Source organism: Gymnoscopelus braueri (genome assembly GCF_963280865.1).
Source record: "Gymnoscopelus braueri genome assembly, chromosome: 14".
NCBI classification, from domain to species: domain Eukaryota; kingdom Metazoa; phylum Chordata; class Actinopteri; order Myctophiformes; family Myctophidae; genus Gymnoscopelus; species Gymnoscopelus braueri.
Genome location: NC_137619.1, coordinates 3,704,008 through 3,719,315, shown reverse-complemented (window position 1 = coordinate 3,719,315; position 15,308 = coordinate 3,704,008). Strand labels below are relative to the sequence as shown.

The 15,308-nt window shown below is 40.4% G+C and overlaps 1 protein-coding gene across 1 annotated transcript; it reads left to right on the top strand.

Annotated features, from left to right (window-relative positions):
- Nucleotides 1-501: 501 nt before the first annotated feature.
- On the top strand, nucleotides 502-14,519 carry cxcl12a (chemokine (C-X-C motif) ligand 12a (stromal cell-derived factor 1)). Its single transcript, XM_080449304.1, has 4 exons — nucleotides 502-691; nucleotides 4,280-4,397; nucleotides 6,480-6,563; nucleotides 9,820-14,519. The coding sequence occupies exons 1-4, from the start codon at nucleotides 622-624 to the stop codon at nucleotides 9,845-9,847; spliced, it is 300 nt and encodes a 99-aa protein (XP_080305430.1). The 5' UTR covers nucleotides 502-621; the 3' UTR covers nucleotides 9,848-14,519.
- Nucleotides 14,520-15,308: the final 789 nt, after the last annotated feature.

Here is a 15,308-nt window from a genome sequence, read left to right as displayed (position 1 = left end):
GCTTTGAAAAAAAAAGGGAAGCAGGACATGTCGGGATAGAGGGGGGTGTGGGGGGGGGGGGCATCATTTATCTCACTACAATCACTCCTACTTTCTCTCTCTCTCTACTCTCTGAGAGTGTGTGTGTGTGTGTGTGTGTGTGTGTGTGTGTGTGTGTGTGTGTGTGTGTGTGTGTGTGTGTGTGTGTGTGTGTGTGTGTGTGTGTGTGTGTGTGTGTGTGTGTGTGTGTGTGTGTGTGTGTGTGTGTGTGCGCGCGCGTGCGCGTGTGTCAGAGACCTCTACACACACACACACACACACACACACACACACACACACACACACACACACACACACACACACACACACGTGTGGGGGGGTCTCTGTCACAGAGTGGATAGGAGGGGGGGGGGGTCCCTCTGAGGGAAAGGGGAGGGGAGAGAGAGGGGGGGTCAATGCGGTTCCCCCTGCCTCTCCTCCAGTGTGTTCAGTGAGGAGGATCATTTAACACAAGCAGCACTCTCTCTCTCCTCTGTCAGACCGTAGAGGACTTTACCCTGAGCAGACATCTAACGCAGCGCTGCCTCCTGGATACATTCAGATACATTCAGATACATTTAGATACATAGATCTACACACAGCATGGATATGAAGCTACTGGTGCTGGTGACAGTGATCACCATGGTTACTCACTACGTGCCTCAGTCACAAGGTAGGCTGTGATTTATTTATTATGGACTTTATTTCTGTTTGAAGGATTTGGTGTTTTTTTTTGGGGTCGCGCGTGTGTTTGTACAGAGAGATGAACAGATGGCTGCAAGGACACATCTAAAACGGTCTGGAAGCTGTTTATTAAGCTGTTATTACAGGTTGTTTATTAAGCTGTTATTACAGGTTGTTTATTTAGCTGTTATTACTGGACGCGTTTTATCATGTTAATTGATCGATTTGGTTTGGTCTTATACATGGATTGTCAGGATTTTATGGAAGTTTGGCTGTTCTATTAGTTTGTTGTGAAACCTTTTAAGATAATCAGCTATCAATGTTTATCCATTTATTAATTTTTTCTAATAAAATAAAACAGATTTAAATACATGTATGCAGGTCTACTCAGTGTGTGATTAAGGTGACTTAATAAGGAATTCTAATTCTCAGTTTAGCAAATAAATGTCACATTTAATAATGGCAAATATCACAAACAGTCCTTTAAGTGTTAATGAGACAACTTCGCGTCTCATTAAGAATAATGGTGGTTCAGTTTAAAATAGATCCTTTCATTAATTAGGTCAATTTCTTGGTTTATTCTGGTATTCTGGGTTAAGTCGCAAAGCATGTGTTGCCGTGCGTAAAATGCGTGTGCGGTTGTCAGAGGTGTAAAAAGTAACTAAGTACATTTACTAAAGTATAAGTAAAACATTTAGGATTTTTTACTGTAGCCTACTTGAGTATATCCAAATTTGAAGTACTTTTTCTTCTACTCTACTAGGCTACATCTTTAGACAAATATTATACTTTTACTCCACTACTATTATTTGAAAACGTTAGTTACTAGTTACTTTGTAGATTTTGATTATTAATACAAAACAGAGATTAACCACTTCAGCCCTATATAGGCCTACATTTCGGCCGTTTGAAAAATAGTAGATCTACAAGCTCACATGCCTCACAAATGATTTTTAGACATTTTTTACATTTGAAAGCGTGTGAAATGGGACATTCTGCATAATGAATACTTTCTACTTTTACTGAAGTACATTGTTAATTCAGGACTTTTACTTGTAATTCTGCATTGCAGTGATACTTTTACTTAAGTAGCCTAAAACATGTGAGTACATTTTCCACCACTGCGCTGCGCATGCATGTGTCTCTGTCCTGCAGGATGACTGATCTGTGTGTATTTATTTATTTATTCTACTCTTTGTTTTCATGTAATTACACCGCTTAAATTAGAGCCTTTCCCTGCGACAGCCTTCATGGCGACATCAGTCCCTAACCTCTCCTTTATTATGCTAATACTCTGAGACAACACGTTTAAAGTGTAAAGAATCATTTACATAGCGGTCATGTTTTATTTAATCCACCGCCATCTGTTTTAAATCCTTCATTCAATGGCTTTACAGAGTGGTGTGATCCGGTACTATCTGTGATAAGAGACCAGCATTCTGAAGAAGTACTCACATTTATTACTTGAGTAAAAGTATCCATACTGGCTGCAATGTAGAAACAATCCATTACAAGTAAAAGTCCGGAATTCAAGATTTACTTGAGTAAAAGTACAAAAGTATTGGTATCAAAATGCACTTAAAGTACCAAAAGTAGAAAGTACTCATCTTGCAGAATGTCCCGTTTCGCAAGTTTTCAAATGGATAAAAATCATTTGAAAACAGCAGATCTACAAGCTCACAATGCCTCACGTGTGAGCTTGTAGATCTGCTGTTTTCAAATGCCCAAAATGTATATAGGGTTGAAGTGGCTAATGTATGTTTTGTAATAATAATCAAAGTCTACAAAGTAACTACCAACTAAAGTTGCCAAATAATTGTAGTGGAGTAAAAGTAGGCTATAATATTTGCCTCTGAGATGTACAGTGAAGTAGAAGTAAAAGTATTGAAAATTGGGAATACTCAAGTAAAGTATAAATGCCTTAAGAATTGTACTTAAGTACAGTACTTGAGTAAATGTACTTAGTTACTTTACAGCACTGTCCGCCACAGGGGTTATGAACTGTGCAGAGCAGGCCTGCCATCTACATCATTTGTGTTGGTTTGTTCCATTTAGCAGATGTCAAACATAGGATAGTTTCTAATATGAAGACTCCTGCATGTTTAGCTGCCTTTAAAACAGAGCTTTAAAGCACTTCATTGCCAAAGCATGAGTTTGTCGTCTTGGCATCGGTGCAGCGACATAAACCACAACGCACATAGAAGTCTCAGCCAGACAATAAAGTCAACCATATAATACATGTGCTTTTCTTAACACACATGCATGTCAATGTTATTCACTACAATCTGAACAATGACCTCATTTTTCTTGAACAATCACCAAAGGGGTCTTTTTTTCATTGACCCCTGAACGCAGAGTGTACAATAGGAGATATATTAGTCTAGCCTATATATATGTAAGAGGGTTTGAGAACAATACATTTTTATATAACCAACACATCAGACTCTATTTGTCTAGTGGTCCAAATATGTTTATTTGCGCGGGCCAAATGTCCCCATAGTGTATTCAGCCAGCAGATGGGAACAGTTACACTCACCACTGTGATTAAATACTGGCTTTTATCCTGCTTTTTCTTGACCACGTTTGCTGATTGATTTGAATGCACTCTGATGTTTTTTTAACTAATAAAAATGTCGGCCCGATGCTTTATCTTCCTCAGACATTTATGGTGCATGTAAGGGGAAAAACCTTAAGGGGTCCATTTGTTTACCCTGTCACAGTTCAACAAACACAAACAAAGCATACAGTGTATGCCTTTAATCTATAACTAAAGCTTAGTTCATACATTTACCCCAGGGGTTCTCAAACTTTTTCATGTCAAGGACCCCCAAATTGATAAACATTTGGCCGCGGACCCCTGTCTGAAGATATGTTGTGCCCGGGACCCCCAGAAGCAAAGATTTGTGTTAAAAATGTTCACTAATGTTCAAGATTTATTCCAAAAAATAGCAGATCTACAAGCTCATAGCGCGGCACTCGGTGCCGAGGTATGAGCTTGTAGATCTGCTATTTTTGAATAGCCAAAGTATAAAAGGTAAAAGTGGTTAAAATGATGAATGATGCTACATTAACTGCTTTTGGGGGGCTAAAAGCAGTCTGGGGACCCCTTAGAATTTGGCTGTGTGCTTCGTTCCATCCACTTCCATGTCACTGGTTGTAATGGAACCAAAGCTTGTTTGCTTGCTGTGTTGCTTGCAGAACCATGTATATAAATATTTTTTTCCGTTCCACACCAAATCTCTTTGCTAAAAATAGCCGATTTACAAGCCGTTGTGAGCTTGTAGATCTGCTATTTTGACCGAACGTTCCAGAAGATTCATGTTAATTGGGGAATAATTAAGACCTGGGACTCCAGGTGAAAGTAATGGAAACAGGTAGAAGAGATAACTATAGCAGTAATGTTGAGGGTCCAGAACCAGAGCATTCTTATACTGTAAAATACTCTGTTGGTCGGAGTTTAGTTTAATACTGTAGATGTTACTGTATGCTCTGTTGCGTCTTACTTCATGTCATGGTATTGCACAGAAGTGACAGAACTAAGTGTGTTTCTCTGTTCTTTTGGTTCTCCATGATGCAGCCAAACCCATCAGCCTGGTGGAGAGATGCTCCTGTCGTTCTACGGTCAACTCTCTGCCTCGAGGCATCATCCGCGAGCTGAGGTTCATCCACACTCCAAACTGCCCCTTCCAAGTGATGTAAGTACCCCCCCCCCCCATACATATCTAACAGCTACAACATGGGGGTCTGCAAACTGTACATGTTTGTGTCCTAAGTGGGGTCTGTGGGGGGTTTCCAGGGGGTCCCCAGCAAAACGTGTTAATATAGCATCACAATAATTTTAACCTCTTTAACCTTTTATACTTTGGCTATTCAAAAATAGCAGATATTTTTGAAAAATCGTGAAAATGTGTGCACATAATTGAATATATACATTTTTAAAGCGAACATTTGTAACTCAAATCTTTGCTTCTGGGGGTCCCTGGAACAAAATATTTTGAGATGCAGGGTCCGCGGCCAAATACATATCATTTTGGGGGTCCTTGACATGAAAAAGTTTGAGGTTTGGACCAAACATTTGCAGCTGAAGAAAGAGGGCATGTAGGTTATTGTTATTGGAGAATTGGAAATCAATAAGGTTTTGGCTTTTTTTTCTTATCGATTCTACCGGGACCTGACATCATGTCATGTCTCGAGAGACGAGAGAAATCAATCTGAAATCAATAAGGTTATTATTCATTCAAATAAGTTCCACATTGCAGATTAAATGTCTACCCTTATCGCATAACAGCGTTGCTTGTCAAAAAGAACAGATCGACAAGCTAACAGCGAGGCGCAAACAAGCTACACTTGTTGCCCCACGTCCTATAAGTCAGGTTTCAGCCGGCCTGTGTCCTCGTTAAAGCTTAGTTTAGCTATACTGTGGACTGTGCTGGTCACCAAAAATAACCGATCGTGAAGCTGTTATTTTCAGCGAACGTCACGGTCGTACAGAGAATAAACGAAGGTTTTACCACATAGTGGCACAAACACACGCTCACCCACTCCTGGCACAAAAAGAGGGTTTTTAAAAAAAAAAGGACAGGTTTCCTCCTCGGAAGACATTTCTCACCATCAATCTTTTGGAGGTGACAGGCAGAGAAAGGAGCTGTGCATGAGTGTGTGACACACACACACACACACACACACACACACACACACACACACACACACACACACACACACACACACACACACACACACACACACACACACACACACACACACAGAGAGAGAAAGACATTTGTTTTTATGCAGATCCTTAAGACAGACAGCCTGACACATCCACAGGAAGCGTGGTCTATTGGTGTTTAGAAGAGAGTGAATGTGAAGGGAATTGGAAGCTGCTTTTGTTTTCGACAGGAAAGCAATAATTGTGGGTTCGACGACGCAATTGGTTTGGGTTCTCGATGTGCTTCTTCCCACGCAGCGTTCTGAGCTTTAATCTTTATGGTCCGGTCTTACTCATTGTTCTGGTTTATGTGGAGCACGTTTTAAAGGGGGAAATGAGCAACACAGTGCGGTGCTTGATACACTTCTGATGGGAGAGTCGAGTCAATATAGCCTCAAGGGGACACGACAGCTCTATCAGACCAAATAAACTGTGTCCACTAATGATAAACAGTGAACATGTACTGGGCACCATGTCCTCACATGGGGGACATACGATCCTCACTCTGAACCTTTCTACAAATAGCCTCCATGTTATTCTCAACAGAGTAAATAACCAATAGCCAGAGGTGGAAAAATTACTCTAATTTTTTTTACTTAAGTAAAAGTATCAATACTACAATGTAAAAAATATCAATACTACAATGTAGAAATACTCTGTTACAAGTAAAAGTCAGAAATTCAGAATTCACTTGAGTAAAAGTACAAAAGTATTGGTATCAAAATGTACTTAAAGTTTTCAAGTGTATAAAATATATAAAAATCTTTTGAAAATAGCCGATCTACAAGCTTGCATCGCGACGCGTTGTGAGCTTGTAGATCGGCTATTTTCAAATGGCCAACAAGTATAGGGCTGCAGTGGCTCCTATTCTGGTCAAAATAGGTGAAAACAGACAGAAAATAGGGAAAACATTTGGTGAAATGAAACATAGGCGAAATAGCAGATCTGCAACCTCTTTATCGTCTCCCTGAATAAATAATGTAAATGAAGATTCTACAATCTACATAATGTGCACACACACTCTCTCTATGGAGCTTTTCAGCTAAACGTGTTCTTTTCTTATTTGCAGTGCCAAGCTGAAGACAAACAAAGAGGTTTGTCTGAACCCAGAGATCAGGTGGCTGCAGCAATACCTGAAGAATGCCATCAACAAGTAAGTGACTTCACATCCAACTAATGCTTAAACATTATGGCCTTTTCCAGTCAGTCAGTCTGTGCTTGGTTTTGGGTATTATGTATACGTGACTTTAAGCCTACGTGTGTTTGGGTTAGGGACAGGGCTGGATTTCTTCTGATACTGTATATTGTTACTTTATAACTTATTCATTCGTGAGATTGAACCTTTATTTATTCTTGAAAGGATAGTTGAGGTTTCCCTCATTTCTGACGCAGTCGAATTTACAATTACGAAAACAAGCAAAAGAACAAACATATCAATCACAGAACAATAGAATTGGAATTTAAAGCAGTTGCAGCTTGAAACACAAGGGTCTAGAAATCAAAGTCCTAAACTCTGCCAGATATGGAAGAACCTTATAGTCTCCAGAGTATGTGGGAGGCCGTTCCAGGAGAATGCCCCTTTACCAAGCTCTTGGGAATCTATGAACTACTAGGCAGTCATTAGAACAAATCCTGTGGCTTCCAGAATTCCAACAAGGTTGAGATGCAATGAGGTAGCTTGCTGATAAGGGTCTTGAAAATATACAAATACCAGTGTTTGTTATGCCTCTCTACAAGAGCAGGCCAACCAACCTTATAACAGTATTTAAAAGGACAAAATGTTTAGTAATACACCAAGTCCAAGATTTCACCCTTGCATCCCTATTTGGGACATTTTCAAACAATTTCCAAAACGGCAGATGTACAAGTTGGATTGCAACACGTTATTGTGAGCTTGTACATCTGCTATTTTGGAAAATATATGGAAGAGTGCAAGTGGTTATGATTTGACACGGCAGCATGCAGATTAATCATATCACCACCACGGTCCTTAAACGATAAGAACACTGCCTTAAACAATCCTCCTTCCCACTAAATAAATGAAAACCGGTTCCGTTTCTGTACGGGAGGCCAACTTTCTGTCTCAACTTGGAGGCGAGGTTTTCCAAATGCAATTGAAATGTAAATTTCCCATCAAACCCAATGCCCAGATATTTATACTCAGTGACTCCCTCAATATATATTAGAATGAGCTGTAGAAACTTCCACCGCCAAAGAGTGAAGCGAGCAAACGAGGATGCAAATGTGCATTTAAGTACTTGTACTTCACCTATTAATGGCCGCCTATTAGGAGAGTGACAGCCCTTAATGGCCCAATAGTCCTAACCTGGAACATGCAGGTACGTGATTAAGCACAGGAGTACATACACGGTAGACTGACTGACAACTCATGTCCTCGTGGTAGCAGATAATGAGAGTCACACACCGTTGGTTTGTCTACAGTACTGTCCATCAAGGCCCCCCCGCATTATGAACGTGCCCACATGCAGTGGTGGAAAAAGTAACCAAATTCTTTACTTAAGTAAAAGTATCAATACTGCAATATAGAAATACTCTGCTACAAGTTAAAGTCCAGAATTAAAAATGTACTTGAGTAAAAGTACAAAAGTATTGGCATCAAAATGTACTTGAAGTACCAAAAGTAAAAGTACTAAAATGTTTGAAAATAGCAGATCTACAAGCTCACAACGCGTCGCGATGCGACGCGTTGTGAGCTTGTAGATCTGCTATTTTCAAATAGCCTAGGTATAAAATAGGGCTAAAGTGGTTAATGTATGTTTTATAGTATAATAATTTATATCTGAAAAGTAACTAGTAACTAAAGTTTTCAAATAATTGTAGTGGAGTAAAAGTACAATATTTGCCTCTGAGATGTAGTGGAGTAGAAGTAAAAGTATTGGAAATTGGAAAAACTCAAGTAAAGTACAAATACCTCAAAATTGTACTTAAGTACAGTACTTAAGTAAATGTACTTAGTTACTTTCCACCACTGCCCACATGTGGTCGCCTGAGCCAGTTGTGAGATGACGACGAAGTTGGACGTGTCTTTGAAACAGAAACCAAACTCTCAGACATGTATCCACATACTGTAGGACACTCCAACTCTCCAGCTCTCTCCCCCACCCCCCACCCTGTAGCACCGTCCGACTCCCCCCCCCCCCCACCCCCCCATCCAGCCCCCCTCCCCCCTGTCGCTCCTCGTCTGCCTCGGGAGGAGAGAGGAGTCTCGTCCCGACGAGGCTGAGGTGTGAATCGGGCGTTTCGCATAACAAAACATCTCAGGTATAGAGCGTGGATGATGGCTCTTTGCAAACACAATGGGGCTGCATGCCATGCATGTCCATGGTGGTGACGCAGTGACACTCATTCAAACGGACCGGCTGCACATGGCTAGAGTCACACTTTAAAACGACGGGCTGTTTTTTTTTTGCTGTGGAATAAAAGCTAATAACTCCAGATGGTACATTTTAGCAAGGAAATCCTTTGTTGGGTGAATTTGTTTGACGTGACCACTGATCAGCGTAATTACTTTGTGAGCGATGTGCAACATCTATCACATAAATCCTTGTCAAAAAGTCCATTAAGTTAAGTCAGCCAATCTCAAAACAAGTAGCCTTTGCCGTGTTACGCCTGGCGATAACAAGCAGTTGCGAAAGCATTGCCTTGATTGATATATATGCTTCATCATAAAGTATTTTTAATGTTGTACAGCAGGGGCTCAAAATAGTACCAAGATATTCAAAGAAATCACTTGGAAGAAAATCCCTCAGCCAATCAACAACTAAAATGTTCTCGTCCCCAATGGCCAGCTAATAGTTCATGAGGTTGCGTGTTCCTTTGAATAAAAACGAAACCAAATCTCGTTCATGGTTGCGTAAAGAAAGAGTGCCGTCCAAGATGAAGTGTTTGGCTCTGTGTCCTTGAATCAACTGGGGACATCTTTGGAACACCGAAGCAGTCTAACGCTGGCTTCTCTCACAGGCGTACTTTGGCAGACAGTCATAGTGGAATAAATTCTCATTATTGTTTTCAAAGTGGTGTTTATCGGCGAGAGCCAATAGCCAAGAAGACTTTCACCGAGTGTACATATTTCGCTGTCTCTTCACTTAGCCAAGAGCTTTCATTGGCGATGTCTGCACTCTTCCTTGTACTAACTCATCTGTGGGTATTAAGCACCAGCCAACACAGCCACACTGTAAAACTACGAGTGTTCATTTAACTTGGAGTGTGCAGAAATGGACCCGGAAAGGTGGATTTGTGAACTCTCAGAGTTAAATTAACATTCATGGTGTTTTTTAAGAATCTACTTTTCAGCACACTCAGCCTAATATACGATGTTATCATGTTTGAGCTTTCCGGGGCTGTTTATCTCTGGCATTAACTCAAATCCACTGTTTCTGTGTCTCCAGGATGAAGAAAGCCAAACAGGCCGTCTAGAGAGAGAGAGAGAGAGAGATCCAGCAGATGGACCAACAACAAGGCCCTGGACCATCGTTACAGATATGTGACATCATGTGTAATGTGTGTGATTATATCTGGCATGCTATACAGCACTTACCCTGCCTCCTCCTCCTCCTCCCATGAAGCGGGGTGTCCCTTTAGCACGGAAACCAAGCCAATGAACTCGTCAACCATGTGCCACCAAAATCCGCCTCAGTCAACAACGCTATCGCCATCATCACCGCCGCCCATCATCTATCATAATACACACTCCTGTTGCTAAACTTGTAATTATATCTGTCCATATGTGCGAGTGTATGTTTTTATAACTGATGTACATACTGTATATGTTTTCTTTTTGTTTTGTTGTGTTATTGGACCTCATAGTAAAGAGCTTATTTTTGGAGCTGTTTTGTCCCCCTTGGCCTGTCTGTCATTTCGGAGTCAGGAGGACTCTGGGTTTTAGTGTCACGCGGGGTGTGGGGGGAAGGGGGGGCCTAGCCACATCTGGGCCCCCCGAGACTCGGGGGTTAAACCCTCGGGTGAGACCGTGCGTGCGAGGGGGGTAGAGATGGAAGGTTAGGTAACGGTCATCCCAAACACCCATCAACCATCATCTATAGCCTGTTTTTCGTACTGCCTTTTGGGGGCCGTGGGGGTCCCTCTGAGGGGGGTCTCTGAGGATGAAGAGCGCTGTGAAATTGTGAGGAAGAGCTTTGTGGTCGGCGGCGCTGAAGAGAGACGGCCTTTCTATAGCTAATCCTTACAACGGTTTATCCATGTCTGTCCTACGCTTGGATGAAACGGCGTGGAACCATTTAGATGTTTGTGTTCCCAGACTTCAATAACGGAGATAGCCAATCGACAAGCTCACAACGCGTCGTGTCGTGAGCTTGTAGATCTGCTACTTTAGCTATTTTATTACAATGTTTGAACATTTGGGGAATTTGGGGGATTTCTTTTAGGGGCAAAACAGGGGTGCCAGGGTGAATAACAGAGTCGAGCAGCTTCTCTTTAAAGCTAAAAATGGCGCCGTATGTTGGAATGTCACTGGGTGCCAACCACACCCCACACACCATATAAGTAGTCTAGTAAAAATGGTAATTAGAATACTTTTGTCATGGAAATAGTGATGCCGGCAGAGCAGAGTAATTCCTGACCCTGTTCTGTGAACTTGTTGTGTGTCTATGATCATGTGACCTTATGTTACCCAACATCCATCCATACGTTGTTGTTTTTTGTTTTCTTCTATAATTCCTGAACATCTGGAGCCCAAATTGAGCTAATTGAGCAACCAATGGGTCTGCAGCGTTCCTTACGGGAATCATAAACTTTCATTTCATCAGAGCAAAACAGTTGCGCCCAAGAAAAACAAATGGGATTTTAGCTACAACAACGTATTAAAATGATTCAGCCGTGTTAGCAACGTGTTGTTAGTGCTAAGAGAATCCACCAGATGCTAATGAATTACTCGGCAGAAGGCCACGATGTGGAGAACTATTATGTAATGTCAATAGTTCTTTCGCTGTTAATAATAGAGGCATTGCCAATAGTATTTGTTGCTGTAGTAGTAGAAGTAGTGTTAGTAGTACTAGTACTAGTAGTAGTAGTAGTAGTAGTAGTAGTAGTAGTAGTAGTAGTAGTAGTATCAGCATTAGAGGTAGTAGTAGTACTAGTCAGTGGTGGAAAAAGTACTCAAATGTTTTACTTAAGTAAAAGTATCAATACTGCAATGTAGAAGTACTCTGTTACAAGTGAAAGTCCGGAATTCTAAATGTACTTGAGTAAAAGTACTAAAGTATTGCTATCAAAATGTACTTAAAAGTACCAAAAGTAGAAAGTACTCATTGTGTGCTGAATGTCCCATTTCACAAATTCAAACTGTATACAAATCTTTTGAAAAAAGACGATCTACAAGCTCCAATGCGTCGCATCGCTACGCGTTGTGAGCTTGTAGATCGGCTATTTTCAAATGGCTGAAATATACATAGGGCTGAAGTGGTTAATGTATTTTTTGTAATAACAATCAAAATCTACAAAGTAACTAGTAACTAAAGTTAAAAAATAATTGTAGTGGAGTAAAAGTACAATATTTGCCTCTTGAGATGTAGTGGGGTAGAAGTAAAAGTACTGAAAATTAGAAATACCTCAAAATTATACTTAAGTACAGCACTTGAGTAAATGTACTTAGTTACTTTCCACCACTGAGTATAGTAGTAATAATAATATAGAAGGGTTTGACTACTCCTGTTATCCAGATAACAATGCACTTTATATCCAATGTATTCATTTGTCAACAATAAATCTACAGAAAGAATCCCTCAGTTTATAGCTATAAGTGCATGAGGTTATTTGAAGTTTCATGTTCCCTCAAATTGTCTTTGTCATGAATTATGTTCCTATTTGCAAGAACAGACTAGAAACGTACATGGGAGATGTCACCTATTCACTATGCGTACCCTTCCTATTATGTAACACTAATAGCAAACAAATATTTTATTTTTGTACTCTTATTTCAACTTTGTGTCCATACACAGTGTAGTATAGTCAGACATTTATATGAAGGAGCCTTTTTTGTTTCGTTTTTATCATTCAATGTATATATATATAAATATAAAAAAAAACTTGTATACAAATACAGTAAAAGTTATTCTTAAAGGTATGCTGAATCAATCATTTCATTCATTATTTTTCAACATGCAACACGCACCTTTTCTTCCTACAGAATTGTAGCATTCACCTCAGAAATCACATGCAGATATACTCACATTTAAACACACACACATTTCTGGGGGACATCGCATTGATTTACTTTTCATTCCATATCCCCTTACCGCAAGCCTAACCATAACCAATCCAAACGGCATGAACCCACACTACATCTACCCTTATAACACCAACCTTATACAAACTGCAGTAACATTTTAACGGGGGACATCAAATTTGTCCCCAACTAGACACACGTTTCTGGTTTGATGTCCAAAACGTGTCCCCCCAAATATGGCCTGTGAGCACGCTAACACACGCTAACACACACGCTAACACACGCTAACACACGCTAACACACACGCTAGCACACAAACTGTGAAGAGGTGCACCTGCCTCAAGAGTTTACACACCAATCACATCGTGGTTGTCAGGTGGAAACCTTGCCAAACCGTTACTTTTAGGAAATGGGGAGGAACTGATCCAGTGTAGTAATTATTTAGTCATGAGCTCTGGTTAATACCTTTCATTGGTTAAATATTTATAAACCCACAAAGCTCTTTAAAACTGCCGTCCCCGTCTTTGGGCAATGAGTCATCATAGGCTAACATTTAAAAAAAAAAAAACGTTTCTAAATTGTTCAAAGACATGAGTGAAAAGAGCAGATCTACAAGCTCACAATGATAACGTATAAAATAGGGCAGGGGTCTTCAACAGGGGGTCCGGGGACCCCTAGGGGGTCCTCAGAGTTACTACAGTGGGCCGCCAAATCTTTGTGTGATATATTAATTCCATTACCCACTTGAACCCTAGCATCCCTTTTCTGAGGAGAACTTTAGCGAAAAATAGCCGATCTACAAGCTCACAACGCCTCGCGCTGCGAGGCGTTGTGAGCTTGTAGATCGGCTATTTTTGGCGTAGAGGTTTGGTGTAAGAGGGGAAAAAAGCATACCAAGTTAAAAAAAAAAAAGAGCTTAATCTGCAACACAATTTTATACAATATAGAGGGGGTCCCTGCTTCATCTCTCTCTCAGCTAGGGGGTCCTTGCCCTGAAAAACCGTTGAAGACCCGTGAAACAGGGCATTCATTTATGGAAAAAAATAAAACATGCGGAGCCTTGAAGCTATACTGTATCAAAATATTACGACACCCAAATTAGTCAGGCCACAGAACCACAGAGAAACCCTCACAGACCGAGAGACATAATACAGGAACAACATACAGCTGCCTGCCTGTACAAACTGTTACTGTATGTATGTGTGGGTCATTAAGGGCAGCCTGAAGGCTTTGATGTGAGAGCGTGTGTGTGTGTGTGTGTGTGTGTGTGTTTTTAGAACGGCCTAAACGAGAGCCATGCAGGGAGAAATGATCCTGCTTGTTATTTAACCATTAACTCTCAACGAGCGGCCATTAGGAAAACATTAGAGTTAAAAGCGATGAACTTTGAACTTTGCTGTACAAGCCCCCTATATGAGGCAGAGAGGTACAGTAGGGTATGAGAAGAGATGAGAAGATGACCACTGACTGATTTGAGACATTATAGAGAAAGATAATGTCTATTTCTCTATGTGTTAACTGATCAGCTTTGAAGTCTTATTGAAAAGGATACAAGCAGAGGTAGTTTTAGCTCTCCAGGCAGATAACGCCTTGGAGCTCTGGCGTAACAATTTGTAATAAAAACAAAAAAAAAGTTCCTTATGCAATACTAGAATACAAAAAAAACCCACCAAAATTCTCCTCTGTGGCCTGCAGGTATGGACAGGCCACTATTATGTTTCTGCCCTGCTAATGTGAAGAGTATTCTATCTGGCAGCTTTTATAATCATGTGAAATTTTTATCACTCTTTTAGTATGATGTGTTCTTCTGTTCTCATACCTCTACATTTTAACTGTTAACTGTATTCTAACTCAAAACATTTGTATCTGTTCATTCACTACAATATATTCATTAAACACTTTAAAAGACAAAAATAGCCAAATGTGTTTGTTTTTCTTCATTTACTACACTGTGTGTATGCTGATCCATCGTTGAAGCTGCAATCTGGAAGTCATTTTAATGAATAAAAATGTTATTTTCTGTATGGTAGAGCAATGGTTCTCAAAGAGGGGTCCTTGGGGTGGTTCCAGGGGGTTCCCAGCAACCACTTAACAATTTTGTTATACTTTGGCTATTCAAAAATAGCAGATATACAAGCTCACAAGAAAGTGAAAGTGTTTGAAAAATGTTGAATAATTTTTACATTTTTTAACACAGATCTTCTCTTCTGGGGGTCTCTGGCACAACATCTTTTCAAATGGGGGTCCGCGGCCAAATACAGTATATATAGATTTTGGGGTCCTTGGCATGAAAAAGTTTGAGGACCACTGTGGTAGAATATGTTAATGTGATATAACTGGCACACCTGCAGTGGTTGGATGTGTTCTCCCAGCACCTAGACATGTAGACGCTGGTGTCAGGTAGGACAACCTACTGATTGACAAGTATCTCTTCTGGCCAAGCTGCCTTGCAAGAGACAGGGTTCGAATCCCGATGATGACACAAAACGTACGCATTGCAGCCTTAACCCATTAAGACCTGGAACACTTCTGTGTAATTTTAAGATTTCTGGGGCTATTTAAAAAAATGCAGATCTACAAGCTCATACCGTGGCACCAAGTGCCGCACTATGAGCTTGTATATCTGCTATTTTTGAAAAATCGTGAACATTGGTGCAAATCTCTGAATATATATTGTATATTCTCTAAAGCAAA

Coding starts and splice junctions, on each gene's coding strand:
- cxcl12a (XM_080449304.1), top strand. CDS start 622: ATGGATATGAAGCTACTGGTGCTGGTGACAGTGATCACCATGGTTACT. Junction 692..4,279: donor CTACGTGCCTCAGTCACAAG/GTAGGCTGTGAT, acceptor TCCATGATGCAG/CCAAACCCATCAGCCTGGTG. Junction 4,398..6,479: donor AACTGCCCCTTCCAAGTGAT/GTAAGTACCCCC, acceptor TCTTATTTGCAG/TGCCAAGCTGAAGACAAACA.